Source organism: Oncorhynchus clarkii, chromosome 4 (assembly GCF_045791955.1).
Source record: "Oncorhynchus clarkii lewisi isolate Uvic-CL-2024 chromosome 4, UVic_Ocla_1.0, whole genome shotgun sequence".
Classification (NCBI taxonomy): Eukaryota; Metazoa; Chordata; class Actinopteri; order Salmoniformes; family Salmonidae; genus Oncorhynchus; species Oncorhynchus clarkii.
In genome coordinates, this window is record NC_092150.1 from 69,374,851 (window position 1) to 69,393,749 (window position 18,899).

At 43.0% G+C, this 18,899-nt stretch overlaps 1 protein-coding gene across 1 annotated transcript; it reads right to left on the reverse strand.

Annotated features, from left to right (window-relative positions):
- Positions 1-278: 278 nt before the first annotated feature.
- Positions 279-18,416, reverse strand: LOC139407811 (adenylate cyclase type 3-like). The gene is made up of 20 exons (XM_071151678.1): positions 17,739-18,416; positions 15,744-15,893; positions 14,685-14,815; positions 14,391-14,502; positions 13,597-13,724; positions 13,269-13,427; positions 12,980-13,145; positions 12,742-12,843; positions 12,521-12,630; positions 12,241-12,402; positions 4,931-5,018; positions 4,715-4,831; positions 3,565-3,836; positions 3,362-3,443; positions 3,002-3,160; positions 1,779-1,925; positions 1,576-1,692; positions 1,343-1,469; positions 1,148-1,272; positions 279-977 (listed from the first exon to the last, which is right to left on the reverse strand). The coding sequence occupies exons 1-20, from the start codon at positions 18,414-18,416 to the stop codon at positions 789-791; spliced, it is 3,321 nt and encodes a 1,106-aa protein (XP_071007779.1). The 3' UTR covers positions 279-788.
- Positions 18,417-18,899: the final 483 nt, after the last annotated feature.

An 18,899-nucleotide genomic window follows, 5' to 3' on the forward strand; every position in this document is an offset into this window, starting at 1 on the left:
TTTAAAAGGCAGTATATGAGGCTGAATGAACTGTTTTGCTGCCAGACAAGGCTCCGCTGATAGCCAGGTGTAGCAGTGGTAAGGTGTTGGGACTCTGCTGTTGGGACAGCTTTATGTAGGCCTTAACAGTTTGTGGGCACTGATTGTCACATTTGTCACCGTTATAGTGCAAATCATGTATTGTTTTGTGTTGTGGCTTAGCTGGCAAGCAGCCCACAATTTTTTGTTTGCCCCACCAAGACATTACATGTAAAAAAAAAATCGCCGTACAAACCTCGTCAAAAGTTAATGAAAACATTTTTTATCAACACATTATAAATACAAAATCTTTCAGGCGGCATTATCTTACAAAACCCGAGCTTGACTGTTTAAAAACAATAAAATAACATAGAGGATAATCATACTGAAGGCAAACTGTCACACTAGTGAGTTTAGTTGATGTCAATATGGACTTAGGGTGTAGTGATATGTTGTTCTATGAAGTAGTTGCCTATATCTAAATATATACACAAAAGCTCATATTTTGTACATGTACCCACCCAACAAAAGGTATGATTTTATATTTTTCACTTGAACTATCAGTTACCATAGAATCCAGAAGCGGCTAGTACAGAATTGAGTGTGTTTTTGTTTTCTTAGCCTGTCGAAACAGTATGCTTGCCTATGCATCAACTGTACACTTGTCTATGATTTTTAATTAAGTTTGATCTGTCATAGCATGTTACATAAGAATGATGAATCCGTGTGTAATCTCTACTGTCTGTTGTTTCAGCAGGTGTGGGTCAGGATCAGGAATGGTCCACTACTTGGTGAGGAAGGGTAGTAGTAGTGGTGGGACCAGTGCCGTTGCTACTAGTTTTGTCTTTCCCTTTCATGAAGAAGGTTAGTAGCTCCCCCTTCCCCTTGACAAAGATGGGGCCTCTCCTGACGAAGCGGAATCCGTACTCCTTTAGGATGTCATAACAGTCCTCCACCACCTGGGGGAAGCACATCATAGGGTAATGACGGATAAAAATGGGACATTATAGGACGTAGAAGGAAAACTGTTTATCAAGATTAAAGAGAGGAGAAGATGGGAAAAGACTGAGGTGGGAAAATAAGGGGAAAAGAGAGGAGGGTAGTAGACAGGTGAGGAAATGTGTGTTACCTGGATGTTGCCCATCACCCCTGTAGACTCCATTCTGCTGGCTACGTTGACTGTGTTGCCCCAGATGTCATAATGAGGTTTACGAGCACCAATCACTCCAGCCAAAACCGAGCCCTTATTCAGACCTAAGAGGAAGAGACATGTCACTCAAACACACACACACACGCACGCTCGCAGGCACACGCACACACTTACCGATGCGTAGCATAAAGTTGTTGAAGGACTGGTCGTTGAGTTTGGTGAGAGTGACCTTCATGGCCAGAGCAAAGTCTGCCAGGTCAGCTAAGTGCTGCCAACGTTCTAACAATGACTGTTCCTCTATCTGAAGGGGAGAAATAGAGCCTTCATCATTATCATCAACGCCATTAGTCATGCTGATATACATTGAGCTTGATGATGTATTCTGTGTTGTCAGTTGCTGTGGTTACCGGGCGGTTGCAGTATCCGTTGGTGTTGCTCTCGGGTGTGACTCCAGACGCAGCCATGTAGGTGCTTCCTATAGTCTTAATCTTAGTGATGAAGCGGAACTCATTCCTGTCCAACAGCTGGCAGGGGAGCAAGGAAATGAATTATCCCGTCACTGTACTAAAACACACACACACACACAGAGAGAGAGCGAGAGATCACTCACACTGTCAAAGTCAGAGATAATCTCATTGAGGATCCTCAGACACTCTATGCCCCCATTGTTGATGCCCTCCTCTGTGTAGAAGTCTGAGAAGTTGGGGATGGAGGCAAACATCACTCCTATCTCATCGTATGACTGGCTGTACAGCTCCTACAGAGGAAAAACAAAATTGATGGGTAAGAAAAACACTCAAGCTCATCATACATCCTTTTACAATTTCCTGTATTTTTTGAATGCCCTTTCTTTGAGTCTCTCCCTTTTTGTTTGTATTTTAATTGTCCCTCTCTCTCCGTCTACTCCCTCTTCCCTCTCTCTCCGTCTACTCCCTCTTCCCTCTCTCTCCGTCTACTCCCTCTTCCCTCTCTCTCCGTCTACTCCCTCTTCCCTCTCTCTCCGTCTACTCCCTCTTCCCTCTCTCTCCGTCTACTCCCTCTTCCCTCTCTCTCCGTCTACTCCCTCTTCCCTCTCTCTCCGTCTACTCCCTCTTCCCTCTCTCTCCGTCTACTCCCTCTTCCCTCTCTCTCCGTCTACTCCCTCTTCCCTCTCTCTCCGTCTACTCCCTCTTCCCTCTCTCTCCGTCTACTCCCTCTTCCCTCTCTCTCCGTCTACTCCCTCTTCCCTCTCTCTCCGTCTACTCCCTCTTCCCTCTCTCTCCGTCTACTCCCTCTTCCCTCTCTCTCCGTCTACTCCCTCTTCCCTCTCTCTCCGTCTACTCCCTCTTCCCTCTCTCTCCGTCTACTCCCTCTTCCCTCTCTCTCCGTCTACTCCCTCTTCCCTCTCTCTCCGTCTACTCCCTCTTCCCTCTCTCTCCGTCTACTCCCTCTTCCCTCTCTCTCCGTCTACTCCCTCTTCCCTCTCTCTCCGTCTACTCCCTCTTCCCTCTCTCTCCGTCTACTCCCTCTTCCCTCTCTCTCCGTCTACTCCCTCTTCCCTCTCTCTCCGTCTACTCCCTCTTCCCTCTCTCTCCGTCTACTCCCTCTTCCCTCTCTCTCCGTCTACTCCCTCTTCCCTCTCTCTCCGTCTACTCCCTCTTCCCTCTCTCTCCGTCTACTCCCTCTTCCCTCTCTCTCCGTCTACTCCCTCTTCCCTCTCTCTCCGTCTACTCCCTCTTCCCTCTCTCTCCGTCTACTCCCTCTTCCCTCTCTCTCCGTCTACTCCCTCTTCCCTCTCTCTCCGTCTACTCCCTCTTCCCTCTCTCTCCGTCTACTCCCTCTTCCCTCTCTCACCTCGTCTCTCTTCTTAGAACCCAGGAAGTGTTTGGCTACATGTTCAGGCAGCATGTTGGTGACCAGCGCTTCATTCCAGCGCCTCATCTCAAACACCCTCTCCTTCTGGTCATGCACCTCAATCTTCCACAGGAAAAGCTTCCGCGACTGCCTCTCCACCTGGTGAAAAAGAGGAGGGTGGAGTGAAAGAGAGGGAGTGTTTCAAGCAAGCTCATACAGACTAGTGCTGTCAGGGGGATCAGTAACAACAGTCTTTCTCAGTTTGTATGATTGACGAGTTCGAGGCTGATGCTCATGGACGTCTGACTCAATGTGAATAGGAGGTGTGATTGTGAGGATGTTCAGGAGGAGGTAACCCACATGTCTGGCAAAGTAGTAGAAGCAGATCATCATGATCATGATCATCACTGTCATAAGGTACTTGGAAGGGACTATAGACATCCTGAGGATGCGAGAGGGAGAGAGAACACATTGAGTATCCACAGCTTTCTACTTTACCTGCCAATATAACTACCATGTAAGTACATGTTTTCAGCACCACTTGAGGGATCATAGTTCCTCACCTGTAGCTGGTGAATCGTATGAAGTCATACAGGTCGTAGATATCCCTCCAGCTGTAGATGTTGACGGCGCCCGTTGCCACAATGACCAGCAGCATGAGCCCCAGCTTGACCAGGTGGCTCACCTGCACCAGCATGGTGGTCGCCACAAGCGACAGCACCGCCATATAGCTGTAGTGTTTAGGGTTTTCTGCACAACCTCCGTCACCTAGCGACTCCCTGCTGAGGCCAGCACTGGTGTTGAGGAACAGGAAGGGAGGCTGGACACAGCTCAGCTACAATGTCAAGAGGGGTTAGGGTGAGAAATGTTCAATCCATAAACTAAGGCAATACTCCAGTAGTGGCATGCACTATAACTCCCCTAATGCTATGTTAACATGTAATGTTACAAAAAACGTCAGTGTAACATTTAAACAAAAACAAACTAAAGCAATATTTTAACTCAAGCATAATTTGGGCAACATTGCAGTGGCCGCACATTCTCTATGCTCCACACTCCACTAGACATCTCTGCGCCACTGATAATTCCTCTCTTGACATTTGGGAGTCCTGTTCCTGCCTAACAGAAAAAGCAGTAAAGTGTGGAACAGGCTGTCCCTGTTGGGCCTTCCAAATGAGCGTGCAGGCAGTGAGAGACAGCTAACTCTCTGTAATGGACCCCTATGGGGATGGGTCGGTTTTGACTACGTGGTATCAGAAACCTGTTTATAATGATGAAATGCTCATGTCTCCGCCCTAACAATGGGAGTTGTTGTTCAAAAGGCGGGAAGACAGGCGACAAGCTTAAGTCCAAAATAAGCCCATAGAAACGCATTGGGCTTACTTTGGACAGATTTTGGTGAGAGGGAAACCTGTCGCTTCGCCTCTTCCTCTCTGGTGGTATACAGCTACGACTGAAAGTCATTTTTTGCAGCAGGTTAGGAGAACTTACGCAGCAGGTTAGGACAATTAACATAGCAGGTTAAGGTTAGGAAAATGTTTAGGGTTAGCTAAAATGCTCTCCTAACCTGTTACAAAAAAATCACTTCCGGTCTTAGCTGTACTCCATCTCGTCACAACCGGATAGGTACTCAGACACAAACTGTTTAGAAGGCACTGAAGAGTATGATAGCAACAAGGTAAGAACACACACAAGCTGAAAAAATTGGCTCACCATATCGGCAATCTCAGCCATGGTTAAAACAAAGATGGCTGCCATGGCCCAGGTGTTCCGTGCCCAACGGGTTCGATCGATCCACATCGAGAACGACACGAGCCTCTTCGAGAACATCTTTTACAAAGACACAGACAAACATGATTAAAATCACCATCATCACTGCCATTATCATCAACACCTCCATCATTATCATCAGAGGAGGAGGAGACTCACACGAGGGAAGACGGCAGCCATGGAGCAGATAGTGAGAATGAGCAGCAACCCCTCTCCAATCGCCAGGGTCACATAGTTCACTACCAGCCTGTCAGACAGAGGCACACATACTAAACTCAGCAAAAAAACGTCCTCTCACTGACAAGTGCATTTATTTTCAGCAAAATGAACGTGTAAATATTTGTATGAACATAACAAGATTCAACATCTGAGACATGAACTGAACAAGTTCCACAGACATGTGACTAACAGAAATGGAATAATGTGTCCCTGAACAAAGGAGGGGTCAAAATCAAAAGTAACAGTATCTGGTGTGGCCACCAGCTGCATTAGGTAATGCAGTGCATCTCCTCTTCATGGACTGCACCAGATTTGCCAGTTCTTGCTGTGAGATGTTACCCCACTCTTCCACCAAGGCACCTGCAAGTTCATGGTCATTTCTGGGGGGAATGGCCCTAGCCCTCACCCTCCGATACAACAGGTCCCAGACGTGCTCAATGGGATTGAGATTCGGACTCTTCGCTGGCCACGGCAGAACAATAACATTCCTGTCTTGCAGGAAATCACACATAGAACAGGCAGTATGGCTGGTGGCATTGTCATGCTGGAGGGTCATGTCAGGATGAGCCTGCAGGAAGGGTACCACATGAGGGAGGAGGATGTCTTCCCTGTAACGCACAGCGTTGAGATTGCCTGCAATGACAACAAGCTCAGTCCGATGATGCTGTGACACACCGCCCCAGACCATGACGGACCCTCCACCTCCAAATTTATCCCGCCCAGAGTACAGGCCTCGGTGTAATGCTCATTCCTTCGAAGATCAACGCGAATCGGACCATCATCCCTGGTGAGACAAATCCGCGACTCGTCAGTGAAGAGCACTTTTGCCAGTCCTGTGTGGTCCAGCAATGGTGGGCTAGTGCCCATGGACAACGTTGTTTCCAGTGATGTCTGGTGAGGACCTGCCTTACAACAGGCCTACAAGCCTTATTGCGGACAGTCTGAGCATTGATGGAGGGATTGTGCGTTCCTGGTGTAATTCAGGGAGTTGTTGTTGCCATCTTGTAACTGTCCCGCAGGTGTGATGTTCAGATGTACCGATCCTGTGCAGGTGTTGTTGCACGTGGTCTGCCACTGCGATGACGATCATCTCTCCATCCTGTCTCCCTGTAGTGTTGTCTAAGGCGTCTCACAGTACAGACATTGCAATTTATTGCCCAGGCCACATCTGCAGTCCTCATGCCTCCATGAAGGCACATTCACGCAGATGAGCAGGAACCCTGGGCATCTTTCTTTTGATGTTTTGCAGTGACAGTAGAAATGCCTCTTTAGAGTCCTAAGTTTTCATAACTGTGACCTTAATTGCCTACCGTCTGTAAGCTGTTAGTGTCTTAACAACCGTTACACAGGTGCATGTTCATTAATTGTTTATGGTTCATTGAACATTCATAGGAAACAGTGTTTTTTTATTTATTTTATGATTTCTTTAAGGGGTGGATCAGCTTAATATTGCGGAAAGATTGTTGCTTCCATCAATGTAATTGTCTGCATCATTTTCAATCCGCCATATATTTTTGGGTAAATATATATATCCACATACATACACGTATGCATATATATATACATATATACATACACATACCTATATAGATATACATACTTTTTAAAGAATATACCTTTATTATTCCCCTCAAACCCTACCACCCTTCCCCCAATTGGCGTAAACTAATAAACACTTTGGCTTTTACCTTCAATTTATACATCTTATATACATTTTACAGACACAGTCTATTTTACAATAGTTATTTTTTGTTTGTTTTTAGTCCTTCCTCTATTTCTATGTCCATCCAGTTTGATTTCTATTTGTAACTGTGCTATTTCACAAAAAGTTCTGAACCTATATACATTTTACAGACCCCATATGTTTTACATTGTTTATCTTGTTATTAGTCCCACCCTTCAGCTCCATTCAACCCCTCCCATCTATCTCTCAACATCATCCATTTTGGATTTCTATTTGCCATATATTTTTCAACTGTGCTGTGATGCTTCACAAAAGTACTGAACCTTTCTATTCTCATAGCTTCTACAACAGACTGTAAATTAAAAATAAACATTTTTGCTAAAATAATTATTATATTATTGATTGATTGACTATGGCTTTTCAAATCACCCAGTACTGCTATCTGCAGCGTTAGTTTTAGGCAAATGTTGCAATTCTTCAGCCATTCCTGTACCTGTGACCAAAAACGAGCTACATATGGACAATATCAAAATAAATGATCTAATGACTCTGCCTCATCACAGCAAAATCTGCAGAGCTGGGAAGATTGTATCCCCCATATATATATATAACATACTATTGGTTGCAAGATTTTTGTATAGTAATTTAAATGGAAAAATTTGACGTTTTGAATCCGGCCTGTTTTGCGTATCAATTCATAAACCATGTGCCATGGAATGGGTACATTGAAAATCTCTTCCCAACTATTTTGCAATTTATATGGCACAGATGTCAGTTTTTTGGTCCTTAAATTAAATTGGTATATGTTTTTATTTATCACACTTTTCTTTACCCAGTTATGCTCTTTTTATACAGGACATTTCCATATGTCTGTGTTAGCTGCATGGGTGACATAACTCCACCAGTCCTAATTATTGTATCATTCACTAAAATTATACCTTTTTTAAACATTTCTTCGAAAAATCAATCAATTTTTAATCAATTAGTATATTTGAGTTTAACCACAATATTTGTTTTATTATTTGTTCTGTCTTTTCTGGTGGATTAAACTGAAATTGAAACCAACTTTTTAAGGCTTATTTAAAAAAGAACAATATTTTGTAGATTATTTCCTTTTCAAACAACAGAAAGTGTGCAGGTGTAATCTGAATAAAGGGGAAAAGGCAATTATTTAACATAGGATGAGACATTCCTACCAATTTACTAGAGAACCAGTTTGGTTTTAAGTATAACTTTTCTATGACTAATGCCTTTAGTGAGAGGTCTAATGCTTTAATGTTTAATCATTTCTGCCCCCGAATTCATATTCGTTATATAATAGACCATTTTAGTTTTGTCTGGCTTGCCGTTCCAAATAAAATGGAATATTTTTTGTTCATATAATTTAAAAAGCAGGTCACTAGGTGTAGGCAAAACCATAAGCTAATCGGTAAACTGTGTTATGAGTAAAGAGTTAATCAGGGTGAATTTTCCACAAATAGACAGGTATTTTCCTTTCCATGGTAGCAATATCTTATCTATTTTTGCTAACTTCTATAAAGATTTATTGGAGTGAGATCATTTCTTTCTTTTGGGATTTGTATACCTGGTATGTCCACATCTCCGTCAGACCATTTCATTGGTAAACTACATGGTAATGTAAAATTGGCATTTTTTTGTGATCCAATACGTATCATAATTTTGTTTTAATCCAGAGAGGATAGCAAAAGTATCTAGATCCTCTGAGGCCGTGGAGAGATTCTAATTGTGGTTTTAAAAGAACATGAATCATCAGCGTACAATGACACCTTAGTTTTTAAGCCACAGATTTCTAATCCCTTAATATTATTGTTTGATCTAATTTTAACAGCTAACATTTCAATGGCAATAAAAAATAGATATGCCGATAGTGGACAACCCTGTTTTACTCCTCTAGATAGTTTTAAACTTTCTGAGATGTAGCCTTTATTTACTATTTTACACCTAGGGTTACTATACATAACTTTAACCCATTTTATAAGAGATTCCCCAAAATTGAAATATTCTAGGCATTTATATATAAACTCCAGTCGTACTTTATCAAAAGCCTTTTCAAAATCAGCTATGAAACCAAGGCCTGGTGTCCCCGATATTTCATAGTGTTCTATTGTTTCCAGTACTTGTCTTATATTATCTCCAATGTATCGTCCATGTAAAAAAAACTGTCTGATTAGGATGAATAATATCTGACAATACTTTTTTAATTCTATGCGCCAAGCATTTTACTAGGATTTTTGCATCACAACACTGAAGTGTAAGAGGTCTCCAATTTTTTTAAATGGACTGGATCTTTATATATACACCACTTGGGTCCTGTTTCAGTAATAATGATATCAGACCTTCTTGTTGTGTGTCTGATAATCTACCATTTATATAGGAGTAGTTAAAACATGCTAATAATGGTCCTCTGAGTATATCAAAAAAAGTTTGGTATACTTCCACTGGTATGCCATCCAGCCATGGAGTTTTCCCAGCCTTAAAAGGCCCCAGTTACATCAAAAAGTTCCTCCTCTGTAATTTGGCCTTCGCATTAGTCTTTCTGTACAGATGTTAATTTTACATTATTATTATTATTAGGAAAAAAATCCATACAATTAGTTTCAGTTAGTGGAGATGGAGGAGACTGAAACATTTTTTTTTTCTTAAAGTACTTTAATTTGGTGAATCATGCGTGACTCCATCATTTGTAACAGGTTTCAATAAAACAATTTTGGTAGCATTTCTATATTGAAGATTGAAAAAGAATTTGGTGCATTTTCCCCCATATTCCATCCAGTTCGCTTTATTTTTTATAATACATTACACTGGATCTGGATTTTTCTAACTTATTCTGTGCCTCTATGGTACAGTTTTATTGCTATCTAACTGTACTGTTAGTCCTTCAATTTCCTTTGTTAATATGGACTCTTTTGATCTAAATTGCTTTTGTTTTATAGGTGAGTACTGAATTGCATGGCCTCTAAAGACACATTTAAAAGTGTCCCATACAATAAGGGGATCTGCTGTACCTATGTTATGTCTGAAAAAGTCAGTTATAAATTCTTCTGTCCTAGTTCTAAACAATTTATCATCAAGTAGGCTTTGATTACATTTCCAATATCCTCGCCCACGTGGAAATTCTGTAGGAGTAATATATATGCCAATTATGTGATGATCCGACCACATTCTGTCCACTATCAACACTTTTTAAACTTTTGGTGTCAGAGAGAATGGCATAAGAAAGTAGTCAAGGCGACTAGCTTGATTAAGCCTCCGCCATGTATATCTCACCATGTCAGGGTATTTAAGTCTCCATATATTCACTAGTTCCAATATATCCATGTATTCCTTAAGTGCCTGAGGGTGATAGTTTGTAGTGTGATTTCCTTAAGTGCCTGAGGGTGATAGTTTGTAGTGTGATTTCCTTAAGTGCCTGAGGGTGATAGTTTGTAGTGTGATTTCCTTAAGTGCCTGAGGGTGATAGTTTGTAGTGTGATTTCCTTAAATGCCTGAGGGTGATAGTTTGTAGTGTGATTTCCTTAAGTGTCTGAGGGTGATAGTTTGTAGTGTGATTTCCTTAAGTGCCTGAGGGTGATAGTTTGTAGTGTGATTTCCTTTCCGGTCCATAGAGGTATTTAAGACCGTATTAAAATCTCCCACCATAATAATAGAGTCAGGGTTGCTTGTAGAGTTGATAAATTCTTATATATATTTTCAAAGAAGCTTGGATCATCATTATTTGGACCGTATAGGTTAATAAGCCATATCTGTTATTTGTCCGATAACATATTTAAAATAATCCATCTACCTTGATCTGTTTGGACAATTTGCAAATTTTGATCAAAATTACTATTAATTAAAACTATCACCCCTTTAGAATTTCTTTGCTCATGTAGAAATATATTTCGCCCCCCCCAGTCCTTATATTCCTTCTCTTTTAGCCAGGTAAATACTGATCGTCTTTTCTTATTATCTGCTAGGCCATTATAATTCTAACTGGCTATACTTATTTCACCACTTTGAGACACACCTTTCAATTCTATTTATCAAAATATATGTTTGTTTACGTACCATTAAAAAGTAACACGATGATTAAGTGTCTATATAGCTGTACCATGATATTTGCATTGCTACTAAGTAAACCTCCAATTGGTCCCCACTATTCCACCCGCTAAAAGCCCTCATCCAGAGTTGGGTTGTCATCCCAATGCCTGACAGACCACCCCCGAATCCCATAGCCCTGAAAAGACTGGGATCCTTCCTTCGAAAAGAGCACACAGTGCCATTTACAGAACAGAAGTAGATCAACCGCCAAATGCATTTCCATCGCCCTCACTTCGATTTGAATTATATTTGGCCATCAAAACAAATATATATATATTTAAAATCCTGTTTCTTATTTTCCATAATTAGCTATTAATATTTGTAGTAATGTAGGCAGTTTATGCAAAGGGTTTTACCTCTCACCAGTCTCGCCATTACCAAAATTACAAGTAATTATTATATTAGCAAACAATTATTGTGAATCATCCTATATTGTCCCTAACATATTTTACTCCTTTGCAACAGTTGTGGGTTACGCACATACACCCACACACTCAACCACAGGCTCACATTCTCAACAGTTGCACCATCCCAGAGCCCAACTCAAGAAAGGTCTTGATTTACAAATGCATATACAGTTGCAGCTGTATGAGAAGGCCTGCAAGACTGTGCAAAAAAATGGGCTGAAATGGAGAGAATTTATTAACCATTGTCACGTCCTAGATGATGGAGGTTAAATGTACACCTTTTCCCACCCACAACACGGTCCCCCGTATTGACCATATTCCCAAGCATCTCCATGCAGTCAGACTTATGATTTTGTGCCACTAGGGCCACAATAATATTCCCCCTCTCGGAATGTCCGAGTGTGACCCCCTCCCCATGGGTTACTGCAGCAAGTGTTGCCATCACTGCCACTGCCTGGGTGGGGGCAGCCCACCGGAAGCCCCACCGGCTAGGTACAAGGTCACTCAACAACACCCTTTCCCAAATATGACAAAAAACATAAAATAAATAAACACACCACACCATCCACACATACTGTGCCTTCTGTTTACTGAGTTTTTATCTTCATCTTGTTGAATTAGTGATTGAGTGTTCCAATTAGTTATATTTTAAGATCAATAAAACAATATAGATTTTCTATTTCATTGTTACAATCCATAACCGGGCTAGAATTGTGTTAAATTATTTTCTTTGTCTATAAGAACTTTGTAATTTTTTAAATAACCATGGACTAGTCTTTGTGTCTCTGAACAACTGGTTATAAGTATATAGTTTATCGACGACGAGAGCTACTCGTTTCCCTTTTAATCTATTTCCCTTGAAAATTGGATACAGAACTTTACGCAGTACTGCAATTTTGTGAAACAGTGTTTAAACCCTTTACAATGAAGATCTGTGAAGATATTTGGATTTTTACAAATTATGTTTTAAAGACAGGGTCCTGAAAAAGGGACGTTTATGTTTATGTTGTAGTACAGTATATTTAATATTTTGTGTTGAATATAACGTGTGAACTCACATTGGGTCTATGAGGACCTCCATGCCTGCAGAGAAAAAGAGGACCAGGCAGCTGCAGCAGAAAGCTACACCACTCTGTCTTTCCTTCTCTGCAGAGTAACGCCCCTCCAACTCCCCATCCACAAATTGCAGGGACACAGGGTTGGTCCGACGCTCCTTCGCACTGATTGAAAGAGAGAGAGAGATCAAAAGAGTTAGAGATGGATGAGTATATACTTTTCCTTCTTCTTTGCTTTGTCCCCCCAGCCTGTCCTCCCTTTCCCCTTCTCCTCCTCTCTTACGTCTCTTCGTTCTCTCTCTCCAGCAGCTCCAGGTGCAGTAGTCTGTTCAGCTCCTGTTCACTCTCCCTGGCATCTACTTTCTTTTTTATTTGACGCTGAGGGCTCGTCACCTAGGAAACACAGGTCAGAGGTCATGGATAGGCTCGTAGTGAAATTCATACAATTAGTCAAATCTAGTCAAAATCTTAAAAGAAAATATGGAAGTTAGGGGTTAGGTGTACCTGTGTTTTTGCTTCCTGTTTGCGCTCTGTGAGCGTGCCCTGGACAGAACCGACGCTCCCATTGGTCTCTGTGGTGTTAATCAACTGTGGAGAGATTCTATTCTGAAAAATGACGAGTGGGGAGAGACAGAGAGAGAGCAATATAAAACATTTAATGTACAGAACCAGGCCAGAAAGAGCGAGGAATATAAAACATTACATTTATAGAACCAGGCCAGACAGAGAGGTCATAACTTACTACCCTGTTGAGTCCGTTGACCTGGGTGGTTTCCTTGGAGAACACCACCAGGTAGGTATCTATGCCTTTCTCCAGCAGGTACTCACACCTCTCCCCTCCGTTTCCTGGCTCCAGGTCAAACTCTCCATGCAGACACTCCATGGTGCTCTGGGAGATGTGGACACGCCTGGAGAACACGCACACCCATAGACACACACTGTCTATGTACCCTCTTGGCAATGAAAGTGACACTCAGAGACATTACTAGTGACCTCTCCCTGGGCCAGTGGTCTTGCTGTACATTTCTTACCCAGGTATCCCTCCTGACTCCATCTTGTTGGCCACAGTGACATCAGTGGACCAGACATCAAACTGCCACCTCCTCTGTCCCAGCACCCCTCCCAGCACAGTGCCTGTGTGCACCCCCACACGCATGTCAACCTCTGTCTTAGTCTTCTCACGCACATACCTGAGTTTGGACAGAAAAGGGGTTCATTCAATTCAGTTTTTCTAAATGCTATCCTTTTCTAAATTGCACATCCCTCATGCTCACTCTTCCACCCTCCTCTCCCACCTATCCCACCCTTCTTCCCCCCTTCCTCCTCCTTTTCCTTCCTCTCCTCCTTCCCCTCACTTACGAGATGGCCTCCACCATGGCCAGGCCCATCATGATGGAACAGGCTGCGTGGTCATCACGGTAATCAGGCAGGCCACAGATACAGTAGTAACAGTCTCCCAGGATCTTGATACGCAACTGGTGGTGTTGCTGTATGGAGGGAGGGAGGGTGGATATAGAGAGAGAGGAGAGTAGAGACACAATGACAGGAATGATATGAATGTCAGTATGTTATGAGTTGTGTGTGCTTGCGAGAGAAATAAACAGTGTATTTTAAAGACAGCAGAAGTATCCTTATGGAAGAGATAGGTGAGTCAGATGAATGTGAAAGTCACCTAATATAACGTATTGTTGTGAGAGATAAGGAGAGAACAACACAAGGAGGCAGAGAAACACGACCATGAGACAAAGCAAGGTATAGAGCAGGGTTCTCCAACTGGCGGCCGGCGGGCCGAATTTGGTCCGTGGGTGTTTTTATTTGGCTCCCCAAGTTTTATGAGCAATTATTTAAATAGTATTTTAATTGTTGGACAGAAAAGACTGTACAAACACCAGGAAATCCACTCCAAGTGATTTTCATTTTGGAAATATATTCCCAATTATTCCCTATATAGAAGACACGTGATCGTATACAAACGTAATAATTTTAAATTATTATGGTTTAGTCAAATATTATATCTGTTTGGGCATTTTACGGTCAATTTGCAATTTAAAATGATTTGTAATTATGCTCCGGCTCCCCGACCATCCACTCAAGAAAACAATCGGACCGTGGCTGAATCTAGTTGACAATTCCTGGTATAGAGAGAAACTCACAGCAGCTAGCTTGTCAAAGCGGGCGAACAGTTCGTTGAGCAGCTTGACCAGCTCTTGTGCACTACACGCTGAGGAGAGCTGTGTAAAACCCACTATATCAGCAAACAGGATACTGTAAAAGAGAGGGAGGGAGAGAGAGAGAAGAGGGGGAGAGAAAGGGGAAGGCAGAGAAAACTAAATTGCTTAATAGGTTCACTCAATTTCCATGTGTTAAAGTACAGATGATTGTCATGAGTATTTCTGAATGATAGCACATCTTCACGTTCGCATTACGTTATATTAACATTGTCGAACCTGACGTTCTCATGACGGTACATGTACATGGTGTTGAACTGCTGCACTTCGTTCTGGTTAGCCTGTTTCTTCATGCCCTCCAGCATCTCTTCTGCTATGTGTTTGGGCAGGATGGACAGCAACAACTCCTCCTGCACACACAAAGACAGAGACAGAACGTGTTTGTGTTTGTGTCTGTGTGTTTGTGTGTGTGTGTGTGTGTGTGTGTGTGTGTGTGTGTGTGTGTGTGTGTGTGTGTGTGCGCGCGTACTGCATGTTTGAGACAGGAGTATAATTTCTGTGAGCATCCTCTCAGGGCCGCGTCGTCATGGCAATGTGAAGCAGTCAGATGTGTTCTGATTGGCTGGCTGCACCCGTCTCCCAGAAGCCTCCACTGCCTCTTTGCCACTCTGGGAATTCTGTCTTTCTAACTTATTTCTCTCTCTCCCTCTGTCTCGCTCTCTCTCCCCAGGGCCCATACTGTTTGCTCTACAAATAGTAGCAGTCAGGGAAAAGCATAACAGAGGATGGAAGGGACACAATAATAATTGGCTCATCAGCTGCAGTGAATTAGGGTCGACTCAGTTAATTTGACAGTAATGACAGAGAGGATTGTGTGAGGGGACAGGAGACAGAGGAGAGAGAAGGGGGAGATGACAGAGAGAGAATGGAAAGCAGTAAAGGGAGAGAGGAAAAGGCAAGAGAAGAAAGAAAGAGGGAAGTGATGGAAAGAGACATTAGCCCTGGTCCCACACCTCTGCATACCTCAGTACGTATGTGACCTCCTTAACAATGCTTCTACTGTAAAGATAACAACAGTCTGTCTAATCAGCCCATTAGACCAGAGCCAGAGACAACACACTGCAATTAGAGCAGTCCTGGGTTATCCAGCACACTGCTAACAGCTAGAGGTGACAGCACACTGCTAACAGCTAGAGGTGACAGCACACTGCTAACAGCTAGAGGTGACAGCACACTGCTAACAGCTACAGGAGACAGCCGGTAACAGGTCACTCAGGCATCAGGGCACACACATACACACAAACGCATGGATGCAGACGCCCGCGCACACACATCTACCTGCTGGGTGCTCTGCTCCTCCAGGGTGAGTTTGACCTCCAGGGACTGGCGCGCCTCCAGGAAGGCCGTTCGGTACTTCCTGTCGGCCATGTAGTATGATATCACGCCCACAGTGACCGCACACAGGTACAACACCCAGTTAGCCAGGAGCTGGGGGAAGGGATGAACATAACGTGGCTGAAAACAAAGTCCTGACTGACTGAGGTTGTGAGGGATGCAGAGGGAGCGTTGCGTTCCTAAGTGACAACTCTCACTGAGTACAGTGAGCAGGTTCAACAACATTTTCCAAAATTACACTCAGCTCGAAGGGTGTCCCACAGATCCCTGCACAGCTGGCTTGCATAACCTGACACACAAAGGCAACTTAATGGTGATTACCTGAGTTTGGAGTGTGTGTGATGTTTCAGGTCCTCTCACCTGTATCATGCCCTATCTCACCAGCCAGTGTTGCGCCTGTCCTCTTTCCCACAGAGCAAATTGTCCAATGTTGATTTTTCAGTGTAACATTTCTAGTGTTGATTCAGGAGTTAAGTCAAATTAAATGTAAGTGTATGTTTCACATGCTTTGGAGACAACAGTTGTAGACTAACAGTGAAAAGCTTACTTATGGGCCCTTCCCAACAATGCAGATGAAGACATAATATTCGAAAAATATATCAATAATAACACAAGGAATAAATACACAATGATTAACGAGTTGATGTGCAGGGGTACGAGGTAATTGCGGTGCATACTGTTTGTACACATAAGCAGGGATAAAGTGACTAGGCAACAGGATAGATAATAAATAATAACAGCAGCGTATGTGATGAGTCAAAAGAGTTAGTGCAGAAAGGGTCAATGCAGTTAGACAGGGTATTTAACTACTTATGAGTCTTATGGCTTGGGGGTTGAAGCTGTTCAGGGTCCTGCTGTAAGAGTGAAATGAACACTCAGTGGAGTAAATTAACCCCCAGTGTTATTTAAAAAAAAATATTATTAATATCTGTGTTTTTGATTGATTAATCACATGCTACACAAAGACAAATTACATACATTTTTCTAAACTAATCCAAACAGTTTGCTATATTTATTGCACCGTTACTGAAATGATTGTTCCAGTTTAAATGGTTTAGGTAGTCTTCTTACTAACTTCACCCAACCCTGACAGTCATTCTGAATGCAGGTTGAGGGTGAATAAAAATTCCAACTGTTGGATATCCTAACGCTGGCTGTATTCCAATTGGTATAACACATCACTTTGCAAGACAGCATAATGTGACTTGCAGGCCTGGTGTGGCCTGAAAACCAGGAGTTGCCAAACACCACTGTGTTAGGATGAAACTAGGCCCTCAAAGTAAGTCTTAATCATATAAGTATTGTATTGTCATGAATGGCATAATGATGGCATTTGCCTATGTACTCACTTGGTGAAAGCCACAGACCTTTGAAAAAAATAAAAAATTAAATAACAATGTCTCTGTCACTAACAATTACAGTCATGGGTGATAACTCTACAATTCCCTTGAAAAGATGCCCTGGAAAATATGAAATTAGGCTATACACCATATAGTGTTAAAACAACACCCCAAAGTGATTTACTCTAACACTACAGGTGTTAATTTTGTACACTGAAAAATCGTAACAGCGACAGCACTAAGCAAAGTAAGTCAATTTGACTCTAAATCAAGTGTTATGTTTTACACTGTAGGTGTTGCATATTACTCTACAGTAGAGTTATGAAAACACCACAATCAAGTTCATTTGAAAACTTTAAGAGTTGAATGTGGAACACTGCAATATAGTTACATCTTTAACACTTTCAAACGTGTTATTTTAACACCAGTTCAGTGGGATTCATATGTTCACTGAAAATAGTGTAAATGTAATACTTTCCGAGTTAAATGTACACCCTGATTTTGCTGAGAACTCACCTACCAGCACCCCTTCCCTTTTTGCCCACCTTCGTTCCACCCACCCCATCCCAATCTGTACCCACATCCACCTCTCCTTTACCTGTCTGAGCAGTATGGTTCCCTGCAGGCTGTCCTGGTGCCTTTGGGCGATGGTGACCCCCAGCACCAGGGTATGGATCCCACAGGACAGAGCTGTGAGTAGCAGGAGAGGGACCAGGGTCAGGGGCAGCGTCAGGAAGCAGGAGAAGCTGAAGAAAACCTGCCAGCCCGCTGTGTCACTGGCTTGGGGGAAAAGCTGGTAGTTCAGCCCCAGGTAGCACAGCACGTGCACGGCTATCATCAACCAGAGTATGTATGGTATCGCACCGCGCACAACAGGCGTCGCGGGGAGCTTGCGCAGTCGGCAAAGCGTGTAGAGTACAATATCCGCAGCAAGTCCAACTGCCGCGACCACGATCATTGCACGTTTGTCTGTCGTGTACACCACTGCGCACATGACAATGACATAGCAGTTGAAAAGCGCCGCAAACACCACCAGCACGAGAAGAGTCTCCTGTCGCTGTCTTCGGAAGTAGACCTGGTAGAGCCGCTCGAGGGACTCGGGCGCAAAGGTGAGGCGCATGATGCGCGGCAGGCACACGCAGCAGCCGGTGTTGCGCACGGTCACCTCGTGCGTACGACCTGCCCCGTGCCCGTTGTCCGATGAGACTGTGGCCGAACATTCTCCAGTATCCTCTGCAGACTGCTCCGTGTCCGTGTAAACCCGGTTTAGAGACATATTGGATCCAGAGTAAGAGTTCCAGTCTCAGTGAAGGTAATCCGTAATCCTATTTTTCTCCAAAACGCACTAGATCCTTGAGTGCGCAAGCAGACAGGGAGTGTTTAGCTTCAGAGATTCAGTGAGATGTCACGAAAGGAAAACCCTGTCATTGCTTTTCAGGGGAATTAATGACATGATGACATAGCCTAACCACAGTAGGCTAACTAAAAGTGTCTCCCGTGAATCGCATCAGACCCTCATTTTAACGACGTCCACCATATCGTGTGAAGACTTGGTCTGACTAACACCACCAAGTTTGACATAACCTCCCCTTACCGTTGTGAAAAAATATGTCTATGTTTTCCGATTCACCATTATGTCAGCTCTGTAAAATAATAACATTCGCGATGCTTGAAGATTTCTCCCTCGCCTACCAGATCACACAGTCACTATCTCTGCGCCACTGTCCACCGTTTCCATGGCAAACCTCGCAATCTCACA